The sequence below is a fragment of the Diorhabda sublineata genome, chromosome 4, assembly GCF_026230105.1.
Source record: "Diorhabda sublineata isolate icDioSubl1.1 chromosome 4, icDioSubl1.1, whole genome shotgun sequence".
In the NCBI taxonomy this organism is placed as follows: Eukaryota; Metazoa; Arthropoda; class Insecta; order Coleoptera; family Chrysomelidae; genus Diorhabda; species Diorhabda sublineata.
In genome coordinates, this window is record NC_079477.1 from 32,001,840 (window position 1) to 32,017,084 (window position 15,245).

At 31.6% G+C, this 15,245-nt stretch overlaps 1 protein-coding gene across 2 annotated transcripts in view; it reads left to right on the forward strand.

Moving 5' to 3' along the window:
• The first annotated feature begins 2,257 nt into the window (after window positions 1-2,257).
• Window positions 2,258-15,245, forward strand: part of LOC130443066 (E3 ubiquitin-protein ligase COP1-like) — a 36,179-nt gene continuing 23,191 nt past the window's right edge. The window contains exons 1-2 of one of the 2 annotated variants that reach the window (XM_056777525.1): window positions 2,258-2,517; window positions 2,572-2,684. In XM_056777525.1, the coding sequence (XP_056633503.1) occupies window positions 2,425-2,517; window positions 2,572-2,684 (206 nt within the window). In that variant the 5' untranslated portion in view covers window positions 2,258-2,424. Of the gene's footprint in view, window positions 2,518-2,567; window positions 2,685-6,215; window positions 7,385-15,245 lie in introns of those variants that run through there. The other variant, XM_056777524.1, reaches the window with a different exon arrangement.

Genomic DNA, 15,245 nt, shown 5'->3' on the forward strand with positions numbered 1-15,245 from the left:
TTATCATTAATCTGTATTTTACTCAAAAGTTGTGCCATATTTTCCGATTTCTTAAAATGAAGCCATCAAGAATACATCTACCGAAGTTAAGGATGACAATGGCAAGAGAACAAATTCCAATTAAATTAATCATATGGCTAAAATGGTGTATAATAAATACTAAAGATTTATATGCAAAGAAGTTACTTCATATATATACCAATTTTTGGCAAAATATCCACTAGAGTCTCGAAATATCCAACAATATTATCCTTTCCCCTCTTTTTATAAAAAATCTCCTACAAATGAGGCTGGGAAACAAGAAAAAGTCGCCAGATCTAGTGAATACGGTATGTAGTAAGACAATTCGAAATTTGGAAAAATTTTAACTATAACGATCACGGAAGAGTGAGAAGGTGGGTTGTCCTTATGAAAAACTTTTTTCCTCCAATGCGGTCACTGTTTTAGAAATTTTTTGAAGATAGTCTATGAACACAGTCCCATGACTACCCCAACAAACGGTCACCATTACTTTCCCGTCTTAGACTTTTTCAGAACAAGTTCTTCCTTCATAATTCACTTTTTTTACTGTTATTTCGTTGCAAGACTGTAAGGTTTCATCAACGGTTATGCGATGCAATCGATGCAAAAATCCGGCTCGCTTTTATTTAACCCGCGTCAGTAAGGCCTGGAAATGCTCATTCGAAAGCGCTTTGGTACCAAAGTAAGCAATCGCAGCACCACCAGCAGTTTCTAGTCGTCCCGAACACTCGTCATCAGTCAAATTGATACGGCCTCGATTGAATAAGCTGCCCAAAATTTAAAGGACGTAAACGATCAGCCCCCGTACATAATGTTTGGTTACTAATTCATTTCTATAGGCATATTGCCATTCGAAAAGAAATATTTAATGACAGATTAATAGTCAATTTTTCCATTTTCAGAAAAATCTACACAACGAATAATTGTTAAAATTTTAGTGAGACGCGTGCGTAAATGTATTTCCCAACTTTTATTGACAAATACTGGCATCTTCCGGTTGAGATTAGAAACTTCTCAAACAATCCTCGAAATTATAATAATTCACATGTTATTATTAGATACTATTAAAAATAACTTCGTTAACAATTACAGCTACATGTTTTTCTGAATTTTTGACTTTAAAGAATTACGTTCTACGTGAACCGACGTAATTGGTTAGATATTTCAACGCTGACAATAATACAGGTTAAATATTTATTTCTGCTGAAAATTCGACTAAACTTAAGATTATGAATCGTCGAATGTAATGTTCATATTTTCATGGCAAATAGTCCATGAGGTAAGGAGTGTGTGCTTTCCAGCTTTATGTGAAGCGGAACGTAACTTATTCAAGACGCCATTTTATATTCTGTGATGCATGGCGTATCCATTGTTGCCAATAATCATTTAGAGGTCGGAATATATCTCAATGTAATTTTCTCAAGTATACTATTACAGTTACGATGCCATAGTTCAATTCAGTTTGATATTTTCATTTGTATTTCAAAAATTTTACTAACTGGCCTTTTTTAAAACACTGTTTAGCCTAAAATTTTGACACAAAGTGGGAGGCCGCTTTGCCGGAAACAGAAGAATGACTCGGGAAAAAACACACAAAAAATGATAAAAGCTAATAATTCAATCAAGCAATTATTGAATCAATTATCTATTAAAGCTTGACGTTCTTATATTTGACACTGCATTAATTTAAGATAGCACCAAGCTTAAATTATACCACGTGACCTCATTTGTCGCTCTAAGCCAGCGTCGAACGTCAACATGAAAATGCACCTTAATGCAAGATATACGGATAGTCCTAGTAGTAAAGGATCCAAAGCTTTATCAACCTTCAGCGGCCTCATAACCGAATGGAACATAATTTTTAATTTAGTATAATAAAAAATATTGGGTTGGCTAAAAACATCCTGAACATGCTATTTATAACTATCTATCTATTGCTTCTGTAAATTGATTTCAGCATAAACATATTAATAATAATACACTGACCCGATATTATAATAATATAAAGTATACCTAATCGTTTTTTGAATAATGAACCGTAAGGTTAGGTAAGAATTTCGAAATACTTGCTAAAAGGCGTGTTCAAAATTACCATGTTGCTTCTTTATATGACTAAAGGCTAAAAGGCAGCAACTTTATTCACTTCCAAAACTCACTGAATTCACTATTTGATAAATAATTGTGTGAAAGATGTTAAAGGCCACTTTTAAGACAAAAAGAAGAAATTATTAAGACCAATTAAAAATGAAAATGTCAACAGATGTCAAAAATCAATTTTGTTAGCTCGTAGGAGACCATTTTTTACAAAGTACATTAGAAAAAAATTGTTTATTTTACAGTATAATAGCATACTTCTTATACATTGAGATAAACATTTCGTTTTTAATATATTCTTTTAAAAGTATGGCTTTGTGTTCCCGACGTATGAAATATATTAGGTTATGTTCACATATCAATAATTTTATAAGATTTTCTTCTACTCTTGGTACTGCTAAGGTAAAACTTTGAGGCATTCGTGGAGAATTTAATTAACTCAATGTTTTTTAATAGAAAGGATTAGTTTTGGGAGCCTATTCAAACGAAAACAATGGAGTATCGCTAACTCCAGTAGCTGCGAAATATAATGAATTATCTGGAGGCAAATTATTGGAACAAATTAAACTGTAAGTATTGTAATATCATTTATTGTGTGTTATATCAAATATTCAATTTTTTGTTATAATGGTAGATAAGGTTCATAATGATATAGTATTTATCCTTTGTAACAATTATTTTTTTGGTAAAGGATGGCTATTTGAAGTAACATTATAATGATACGGTAATAAATGTGCAAATAATTGCTTTTAAAGCACATATCTTGATATATTGAAATATACAATAAATATAGATACAAAGTATAAGTATTGCTTTAGCTTTCTACATTGATAAAAAATATATATATATATATATATATATATATATATATATATATATATATATATATATATGAAACATTAAGAATGTAATCACTTTTTGTTCTTGAAATAAAAATATTTGAAGAGAGAGAAAAGTGTGTTAGTTGAAAAATGGTTTTCCTGTTTTTTGGAACAGGAGAAAAATGAATTATTAATAAGTAAGTCTATTCTAAATACAATTTTATAATGAGGTTTATATCTAGTTGTTTGTTTTACCACATAGTATTATGATTTAGTTTATAAATTATGTGCATTATTTTCATTAATTGTATTATATTCTTTTTGTCTCTTATATCAGCCGACCTGAAACCAACAAAGTTATTTAAATACACATGCATTCAATTTTTCATTTCAACATTTCAATTTTTTTCTAGATGTATGTTTATTAAAAATGATTACTAAAAAAGTGTCTTGCTTAGTTCTTTGTTCGACAAGAAATATATAGAATTATGAAGGAAGCTACATTTTCTTTTTTTATGTTATTTCTTTCTATATGATTATGCAGTTATAGAATATTAAAAGTTTCACTAAAATAATCTAGAACTGTTCTCAAAGACCTAGAATATAATAAAATAAATAAAATAAAATAATAAAAAGGTTTAAATTTCATTTTGGCCATCTGTAGCATCTGAAATCAAATAATTGATCCACCTATTGGAATTTCAAAACTATTCATACTCTACTTGATCTTGCTTTATTGAATAAACATTCCAGTAGACAATAATGGTAATCAGATATATGTATGTAATGGTGTGTAGTTATTACACCAATTTTTTATAGCTATTTTATCTGAACTAATATGGATCTAATATTCATATTACTAAATGGTATTGGAATGTTTATTAGCCCCCAAAGTTACTGAATTGATCTGATTAACCTGTAGATCAAATAATACTCTTTGCCAAGCTTAGCTCCAATATCCTCCTATTGTATCCTTATTTTTGATTACAAAAAATGTTTCAGATTTGTCACAGATTTTATATTTTTCCTTCACCATAATTGAGTCACCAAAATAGAAGAAAAGAAAAAGCATAATATGTTCTATTCGCTTCATTTGATTCTTCATTACCTTTCTTTTCTTTATTTTTATTAGATTCATTTTTCGTTTTTATCATAAGGGTCTTGTACAGCTCTGCAGTGTTTCAGATTCTTCTATTTTTCAATATCTTCATCATTTGTTTTGCACTTTTCACACTCTTCATCAAATCATCCCATTTTTTTCCATAGCTGTCCACTTTGCGTCATATTGTTAGTTACAACTAGATAACCCATTTTGTTTTTTTTTTAATTTCCTTTGTATGAGTTATTTTTCATCCAGTTCCTGTTCCATTTGAGTATAATTTGTACTTTCTTGATAATGTTGGAAACATTTTTAATTTTAGTTTTAGCTAGGAAATGATTGGAATCATACATTGATTACATTGGTCAACACTGTTTTTGTTATATGAAGTTTGTGATGATTTTTATTTGTTTTCATATACCCTCATTAAAAAAATATTATTTTGTTTCAGTCACATCCAGTTTTTTTGTGACAGCTTATGTTAGATGTTTACCGTATTTTATAACGGGAGTAAACATTATTTTTCATTTCTTGATTTAGTATGAGTGCCGTGCGTATTTATGAAATATTGATTATTCCTCGCATAACTGTCTTGTGCAATTGATATTGGAAGAATTACAACTATGTTAAGTTTGTTACATTGTTAATATGTCGCGAAAGTGCTTTAATAACCCTGATAGCTTTTATTATGTGTGTGTAGAATTAACTTTTACATATCAGCGTTAAAAATTTACTCCAGTAATATCATCAAATCAACATCTTCCCCAACAACAACGGTTGTTTTGAACTTTTCCATTGTTTTATTGCTGTTTCAATTATATTTTAAAATCTTCATTTAATGTATATAAGTTTTATGGTGTAAGTAACACAAACCAATAGTTTCTTATTTTCATTTATATTTAATGTATAGTGCATTTTAGTGCATATTATGTAAAATATGAATTTTCTAATGATTAAAATTGCTATATCTCACGAATGGTGAGTCGTAAGATAAAAAGTGACTGGACCATTTTTGTAGAGAATTGTATGATCTACAACTTTTGTCTGACCTACTTGACTGGATTAATTGTAGAATTTTGCCATAGAATAATAAGATCTTCCAAGTATATGAAGCTCGGTCTGATGAAAAATTTTGTGAAAGCTATGCCTAAAGATGGCAGTTGATTCGTATACCTGAAAGAGAAATTTCCCAAACTCAGCGAGGCAAAAATGAAAGAGGGAATATTTATTAGTCCATAAATATGGGAATTAATGAAGAATACAAACTTTGAAGGAAAGCTGAATGATCTGGAAAATGTCGTATAGAAATGTTGTCCAAAATTTCATTGGAAATAAAGCGGAAAATCTTAATCAATGTGTTTATTATTTCGTACAAAGCTTTGGGATGTAATATATCTTCGGAAATACATTACCTGCACTCTCATCTGGATTTCTTCCCCGATAATTTGGGTGTGAACCAGGCGAAAGATTTCATCAGGTCCTTAATAGAAAAGCGCTATCAAAGGAAATTTATCCAGGAATGCTAGCAAATTATTGTTGGAGACCTAAAAGGGCCAAACATTTACGACAATCATGGCTATTTATTGTAAATTAAGGAATATTTTGTTAGTGATTTTTGTACTTTTTATAAAAATATATGTCGTGATGTCACAAAGAAACCTGATGTCTCAAAAAATGTCAAATTTTTTTCCATTGATATATTATTGTTTGGTGGCCATAGTACATTCAAAATTTGGTATAAGTTTTCATGTAACAAAAAAAAGTTCAAATTATGTTGAACAGTTGTTATGTGCAGCTTCCAATGTCTGTCTAATAAGAAGTTTCATAGCATGTTCTATCTTTGTGACCCAGAGATGTATTTGAAGATCGCTTTTTGTCGCGAATGTTGAGTTATTGATATCATATAATAGTACAGATACTTCTTTTTGCTCTTTGCTCTATGTGGGCATCAAAATTTCCCATCTCTAGCAACATCAAATTTTTTGCTGATGTCTTTGTCGTGATTTGTTGGAGCATATTACTGTGAACAAATATTTTAGTAAACAATAATTCTTTATATTGTCGAACTCTTAATTTTATTTCAATAGAAACTGATAGATACAAGTTAGATTCAAGTAACCATGTTAGATGTTGTTAAATAATGTTCTCGACATGGTTGAAACGATATTTGGTTGTTTCAGGTCGGTAGTGATTTAAATAATCATACAGTCGTCGCATCACAACGATGGCATCTAGTCGCGATGGTAGAAGTAGTTCTGCTTCCTCTCACAGTGGTTCCAACATACCCCCAAATCGTTCATCAATACGTACCCCAAAACGGCCACGTCCCACTGCGAGTGGAACATTCGACGAGAAAAACTCAGACTTTTTATGTCCTATATGTTTTAATCTCATCGAAGAGGCACACGTCACTAAATGCGGTCATACTTACTGCTATAATTGTATAATTAAATCAATAGAAGCGATAAAACGGTGTCCCAAATGTAACTCATCATTGTCTGTTGATGAAATTTTTCCAAATTTTCTATTGAACGACGTTATTAAAAAACATAAATTGCGCGTGAACGGTTACGAAGCTCTCGGTTTAACAAGGGACAGTTCGGGAGAGTTCGCTAATACAGCTGAGGGTTTACGAGATTTCGTTGCGAGTGAATCACAGAATCTAACGTTGCCAGACGTCAATGTCATGCTAGAAGTCCTAACACAACGTAAACAACTTTTAGAAGCGGAATCATGTGCTGCTCAAAACAAACTATTATTAGAATTTCTTAAACACCTACTTTCTCAAAAACGGGAAAGACAAACACAAATTGCTAAGGAAATAGCCCTTATAGAAAGAGATATAGAGGAAGTTGGTAAAAAAATAAGTGAAGTGCACAGTAAATGTCCAACTCTCGAAGAAGTCGAACGTACAGCAGCAGGAGCGTCTGAAACGGACGCTTCTACGGTTAATGCCATGAAAAAAGAGATGATCGAAATAATTGATAACATTGGACGTAAAGAAGAGGATACTCCGTCACGTTCAAATGCTTCTCTAGCAATGCGACGTAGGCGTATGCACGCCTACTTTGATGATTTCGTCGAATGTTATTTTTCTCATCGTTCTAAAGAAGTATTTTTCGGAAAGGATGCCCTTGATAAAAATACTAAACCAGCCGCCGAATTGAATGTAGGACTAGACCAATTTCGAGAGAGTTTGATTAAATTTTCAACTTACAACTCTTTACGTGTCCTTTCTACACTCAACTATTCCAGTGATCTATTTAATAATTCAACTATAGTGTCCAGCATTGAATTTGATAAGGATAATGAATTTTTCGCAATTGCTGGTGTTACTAAACGTATTAAGGTATGTTCAGATTAAATTATTTTATTGGAATTTATAATTTTACATTACGATGAAAACCTGGTGAAAATTCGTTTTCGTCTTAATAGTAATAATATTCAGAAATTAAACTACAGTGGACTTAATATTCCTATTTTGTACATTCATCGGTAATGTTTAAGGGGGTATTCTGGTCTAGAAGCCAAAATTTTAGGCATTTTTGAAACTAAAGTAAAAAAAACATTTTACTATCCGAGGCGACGAACGAGCCGAGTCAAGAATATCTAATCGAGTACCGTAATAATAACGTCGGACGTATTCGGTATTAAATAAAAAGCAAAATTATATTAAACTATGAAATTTCACATTTGACAATTTTACTTTTCAATAACTCCTTTGATTATTATTTTATTATTTAAAATAATAAAGGTAATATTGTAAACAAAGGCACATATATTGAATTCTTGAAAATACAAAAAATATTTTCGTAAAGAATGTCAGATAATTCGAATAAAATTGCTGAGATAAGTGTGGAAACAGTAGCGCCAATCGTTCCAATTAAGTCTTCTTCGAAAAGTTGTTTTTTAAGAGGCATTCTTTTCAAACGTTAAATTTTCAGTCAAAAACACTTTGACTAAGATACTTTCACAAGGCTGAAACTTTTTTTTGTTATTTAATATATTTAAAGCAGAAAAATCAACTTCTGGCAGGTTTAGCGCGGTTGTAACAATTTATTTAAAAAAACGCATCTTTACAAATATGGCTTTCAAGTATATTTTTAATTAGACAATTTTGAGTACGAAAAAAAATTGCCAGATAATTTGCTCGGTTGCAAGTATCTGTAAAATGGATCGAAAGTTGCTAAGACGGCTGGTACGAACTTCCAAATCTAAATCCTAAAGAAAATATCTTGTAAACTATTTTGTACTGTTAGGCATTTATAATCAAATATCATGATACAGGTAATTTCATATATATTTTACTTCAATTAAAAAAGCTCAATTGTTTAATTGCAATATTTGAGAAAAATTTTTTTCAAATAATTAATCATTTGTCTCCCTCTTCGACAGAAATAATCTCGTCCCTCGAAATTACAACGTCGTTCTCAACATTTTTCCTCGCCCGAAGTAGTATTGTCTAATTCAGTGGATTTTTACAAAAAGTCATATATAGATGATGGTACAATATTTCCATCTTGCAATTGAAAACTATACTTTTCCTCTATTAGCCATCCATTATCGTGTGGTTTCAATGATGTAGGACATTTCAGACGGGCATTGGTCCATATACGAGCCCCGTCCTATTTCAGTTGGCCCACTTAGAAAAATTCCAAATTATTAAACTTTATTTCAAAATGCCAAAAAGTAGCTGTTAGTAAAATGTTTTAAACTTTTAGTTTTACGTCTAAAATAGGTTTTGGACGAATATTGTCAAATATTTGTAATGATATTTAATATGATGGAAATAGATAGGTCTTGTTGATAATAATTTTTTATGCATATACAAGGTTTCATTGTTTCCAAAATTGTGTTCAAAGTTTCGTTAGGTCTAAAATACGCAAATAATAAAGTAGGCTGTGTAAGTCATATTTTCACAAAATGTTTTTTTCAAGTGACCCATAGATTTTTGAAGTAATAATTTTTAAAATGGGTAGAGGAGAAATTATTGATGAAAAAATTCGATTAATCATAATAAACTTATTCAAAAATGGAAAAACGAACTCAGAAATCGCGAAAGTTGTGAACATGTCAAAATACAGTGTTCGAAATATAGTTCTCTTGTATAAAGCAAATGGTTCAGTTGTCCCTAAACGCCGGTACTATGGAGTGTAGAGAAGGAGGAACGTCTCTGGGTTAAAAAATGTGAGCTTATTTTTGATGGGTAAATAGGTGGCGCTGATTATAGAGGGTATTCGCTTGAATTTTACGCGCTGATTTGAAAATAACTGTATAGTAATGCTTTAAATAATGCACCGTGATAATGAAATTAGTAGTATTAAAATAATGAAACGATTAACAAAACAGAATCTCGTTAAATTAACTTTATTATTTAGCTATTTATTTGGTTTAGATAATACATATATTCTAATATGAAAAAAAAAGTAGAATCATGTAACAGTAATGAAATTGTATAAAAAAACATTTTGGTTGATTAAAATAAAATATTGAACTTCATTAGCAACTAATATAATAGTTATAGTCATAAAAAAATATCAATAAGAATAATAAAATAATTGAAAATAAAACATTTTGGTTCATATAAATAAAATATTGAACTCTATCCGCAACAAATATAATAATTATAGTTTTGTTAAAATATCATTGGTAATTAGCTTATGCAAGCAGGTACAGAAATATATCAAGTTCTTAATAAAAAATAAAAATCTAATAAGATATTAAGGATTGCACAGCTTTTCACATGAATATAATCAAACGTCAGTCACAACTTTGATAATTTCTTATACCGTAAGTGTTTAAATTCAGATCTTCAGATCCATATTACAATCAGCGCCACGTATTATCCCTACAGAATTCAGACCATATTTTAAACGTACCGTCCATAAGAGATGTTCCTCCTTCTCTACACTCCATAGCCGGTACGTAAGAAATTGTCAGACAAAAATAAACGAGCGTTAAAAAGAATAATTCAACAAAACAGACGTGCTAACTATGGTCAACTAAGTGTACTTTGTAGTAATGCAATGGATAGGCGGGTTTCAAGATCCACATGTCACAGAGAGGCTCAAAAATTAGGATTTCGGACACACAAGGTGAATTTTGTTTAGTTTAATGCATATTTTTCTATATTTAAATTTTCTTCACGTATGCCAAGGAAAATCCATTATTGACTCAAATCCAAAAGAAAACTAGACTTAAATGGGGCAAAGAACATAAAAATTGGAATTTTGAACAGTGGAGCTGTATACATTGGAGTGATGAGTCTTGTTTTGAAGTTTGCGTGGGTGACGATCGATGTAGTTCGACAAAAAATGAAGCTTTTCATCCAGATTGTTTGAAGCGGAAAGTAAAATTTCCGGCATCTGTGATGGTGTGGGGGGCTCGATATCTGCAAGAGGAGTGGGAAAACTGCATTTCATAAACGGAATTGTCAATACTGAATTGTACCTGGATATTTTAGAAGAATCATTGTTGTCAACAAGAGAATTAACTTTAACCGCTGGGAAAGCCTTTATTATTCAACAAGATGGAGCAGCATTCCATAAGTCAATAAAGGCCTTAAAATGGTTCTCAGACAACAATATTCCACTTTTAGAGTGGGTTTCAAGTAGTCCAGATTTATCACCAATAGAAACACTTTGGCATAAAATGAAAAAGCAGTTGCGTGCAAATCCAGCTAGAACTGTCATGGAATTAAAAGGAAGACTACAAGAAATTTGGGATAATTTTACTCCCGAATACTGTCAGAATTTAATAGACACCATGGCTCAAAGGATTACGGCTGTTATTAAAAATAAAGGAGATGTTACGCAATGGTATGTTTAATATTTAAGCTTTTTTGGTTTTTGCTTTTTTTGGTTTGTGATTATAACATATGTTAAGACTTGTAACTCATGTTGTCGCTCATAATCTTTTAGCGATGGCGAGTAATGTTGATCAAATTTAAAATAAGCAGAGTTACAACTGACAAACCTAACGAAAATTAGTCTTACTCCCCTACCTAAGAATGTATTACCTGTATGTCAACCTTATATTTAGGTAAAAATTCTTTAGCTGGAGGGTCGGCAAGGTCGGTAGACTTTTGTGACGAAAATACTGTATTACCCGTCTTAGCAACTTTCCATTTTACAGATACTTGCAAATCATCTGGCAATTTTTTTTCGTACTCAACATTATCTAATTAAAAATATACTTGAAAGCCAGATTTGTGAAGATATATTTCTTTAAATAAAAAATTGGTCATGTGCAAAAAACAGTCGATATTGTTGCGACCGCACTAACCCTGCCAGAAGTTGATTTTTCTACTTTAAATATACTAAATAACATATAGAAAAAGCCTCGATCACTGCGCGCCGAACGCAGGCGGTTCTGTTCTGGCGCGCATTTTATGTCGTTAATTTACTATCTGCCTCAAAAAAAAAAAGATCAACATCAAAACTTTGGCAATAACATTAACAATATAATTCCATTACATAATCTCCCTAATTATACGACCAAATAAATTACAACTTGAACTCATTTAAACGAAATGTAATAGATTTTTTCATAAAATGAAGTACTAGTATCATTTATATTTTTCAATAACTTTTAATTGTTACGCTACAAGCTCAATTTATTGTTATTACTCTATAAATTCATTTAGCCAAAATGAGAAAATGAAATGGAAACGTTTGTTGTTCAATTTTGATTAATTAGTCATTAATATGAAATAATGAAAATCGATATCAACGTTAGTAAATGAAAACATAGAAGTGTGGAAATTGAACAATACGAATGACACTATTAAATATTAGAATTTAATTTTAATATCAAAATTCACAATTTTTGCGGGTTTCCATTCGCGAGTAGCAGTGTACAAGACAGTTTATCACGACAAAAAATGTGAAGTCACCTTTCTACGTAACATATCAACATTTTAATTGTTTAAATAACAGCATATCAAACTTGGATCCACGTTTGTATGGATATAAAGTTCAAACATGATTTATTAATTCCAAAGAGAGTGCACATATTATTGCCTTCTATCGATGAATTCGTACCAAATTGTCGATGAAATGCTTACATTTCCGAAAAATCTTCCTGTTGCGTCAGAGCTGGCATTAAATGTTATTCATTCAGTTCTTGTCATATAATAAAAACAAAAAAGTGCCAAACGCCGAACCTGAACTAATATCGAAATATAGATATTTTAGATCAAGGTTCAAAGAACACGTACGATTTTTTTATTTCAAAAAATGTTGGTCAAAAGTTATTAACATCGCAAATTAGTAAAAATCATCGATTTTTCGATATTGAAAAATTTATAAATTGTTGAATATGCATTATACGGAAAAATGACAATGGAAAACGTACGAGTTTTTCGTAAAGCCGCCAAACATATTCGGATTCAGCGGCTCAAAATACATAAGAATAAAATTGTTTTATCCTTGGCCCTATGATTGCACACGGCAGCATTGACCGCTCCCGGACTATTTCAGGATTGGTGGCTCCTCACATATTTGACCACTTCTCCTTAATTTAGTGGATTAGTTATACAATATTAATAAATAAAAAAAGAAATGTGAATACATACATGTTTTACTAATAAAATAGGCAAGTCAACTGAATGTTAATTTATGTGAAATATTTGCAAAATTATGGACAAGTGCCTTTTATTCAGATTTAAAAAAATTTCTTTGTTGATTTTCATGACAATTTTAAATTTTTTCGCCAGGTTTACACACGTATTCTATTTTTGTTTTATTATCAGTACTTCTATAAGTAAATCAGAAATGTACCTAATAAAAAACAATGAATCTTTGAATCAAAGAGATGTATTAGTACCCTCAATGACTTCTATGTGGTTGTTCTTTTGTAAATGTTATGAATCAGACAATCATTAACACGGTTAGATGCCAGTGACTTTTTGGTTTTTAATCCTCATTTATAATGTCCTCTGTTAGTCGTATTTCCATTATTAAACTTGTTCTATGCAAAGAGTTTAATACTAAGAAAAAGAGAATGGGGAATTTTGTAGGGAGAGTCAATATAACTGGGCATGAGCTTTATTTGGCCAATCTGCTGATCTACAGAAATAAAACATAATTTCTTTTATCGAAGTGGTTGTTAAATATTTTTCTTGTAATCTGTGGGGCATTAATCCCTACAACTAATTGCAAAATATAGATATGTACATTATTTATCAACAGGGTTACAAAACATTGCTCACTTGAAGATCGTTTGTGCTAGTTGACAAGTTCGCCTTTTAGTCTTATAACTCTGCAGTATCTAGGATGGCTTCAAAAGATTAGCTAAACAATACTGAGTTCCTTTGAGTAATGACTTTGTTTTAGGAGAAAAAAGTCACAGGGAACAGTGTCGAGACTATTGGGTGGTAGGTACGACATTGTTGGAATGCATTTTTTACCCAAAACTCTTGCACAGTCAATAAGGAATAGGAATATACAGAAAGTGCATACCATTAGCCATTTCAGGAACATACAAGGGCTATATTCGGACGACGTAACTAATTAGTAATTATTTTTTAACAAAAAGTCTATAACAGTGTTTCCCAACCTTTTTTTGAGCCATGCCCCATCTTAGCCTTTCTAAAATTCCTATGTAACAAACATAATATTTTATATTGGAAAACTGGTCTATTGACAAGTTTAATCGATAGTTTTTAGGAAGAAATCACTATAAAACACATTCGATACACTGCAAAATAATATATTTTTCCTCCTGACAATTTTCTGGAAAGTTATGCTTCTAAAATTAAAATAAACACAATCAAATACACTGGAACCCCGCTAATCCGACATCCTTTTGAACAGATATACGATTTATTGAGGTTTACAACACCACTAATTTTGCGAACGGCTCGTTATGACGGTCAATTTCAGTTGCTTTAAAGAAGAAAACCTGTTTGACGCTGCAATGTTGTGCCATCACCGTAGAAACAGGTTAGTAGTTGTAGACATAGAGCTCTGCTCTGCGTAGCGCAATACAACTTCATTACTACTGCTTTCCTCGTCACTGCTATCGTTTCCTCTTCTCGGCGGTTAACTGCAGCCCTAATGTCCTCGTCGGCAAGCTCCTCGTGGGCTTCGGAATCTTGTGCCATCCACTTATCGATGTCTGAGTCGTTCCCCACAACCGGGAATATCTCTTACCAGTTGAAGCAAAAGTCCTTGGTTAGAACTGTATCTGGCGAACCATTTGAATGCAAATTAAAATAGTCCGGAGCGGAAGCGAGTTAACTCGAGTCGAATCCCATTATCAAATTGTCCCCCTTAACAACGATATTGCCCCTCTATAGGAACGTGGGCCTCACTTTGGGAAAAACCTTTTTAACTCTTCCAACGAATAGTTGCTGTCTTTTTTCTCAAATGAAGCGTTTACGTATGATGGAAATCTCTCTCTTACAAGTTAAATTTTAGGGTTAGGTTATGAATGAACGCAAAAAAATCCGATTCATTCTGATTAAACCGGGTCAATAAACTCTTGGAAATGTTCATTTGAATGAGCTTCTGTTCCAAAGTGAGCAAACGCGGCACGCAATGTACGGATAGCTTACGCATGCGTAATTCTTTAGACCTGCCGATAACTTCTTTCTTTATAACCTCAATTCGGCGGTCGTATAGTAACATTCGGTGAAAGTTTTCGATGATATTGCTGCTTATTGCAGTTTCTGGTCGTCTTGAAAGATCGTCGTAAGTCAAGCTGACATGACCACGATCTTCTTATATGACTTATACGTTTGTTAAACAGAAACTGAGCATTAAAATTTCTACAATTTTAATGAAAACCTGTTAACGCATGCAAAAATTTATTTCTCCACTAACATTGCTGCACTGATGTTTTCAGGTCGATATGAGAAACTTTTCAGACAGCCCTCGTGGTCACGATAAACGGTATCGTGAAAATCCTTCGCAGATCGCTTGTCTCATTTGTTTTTGATCATGTGTAAGAACTTTTGACACCATAGTTGTGCAAATCTTTTGTAAATTTAATAAATAACAATAAATTTTCTTTCAAAAAAATACGCACAAAATAAGAACAAAAGTGCTATTGCTTTCAGAATTGAAGTAAACCTGAAAGAGGGAGCTACTATGTTAGGGAGATGTAGATGAAGTGACGCATCGTTGCCACGAGATAATTTTGAATTTTCCAGTATAGAAACATTACATTTTAACGGATATCTTACTTAATTTCTGATTTACTTATTA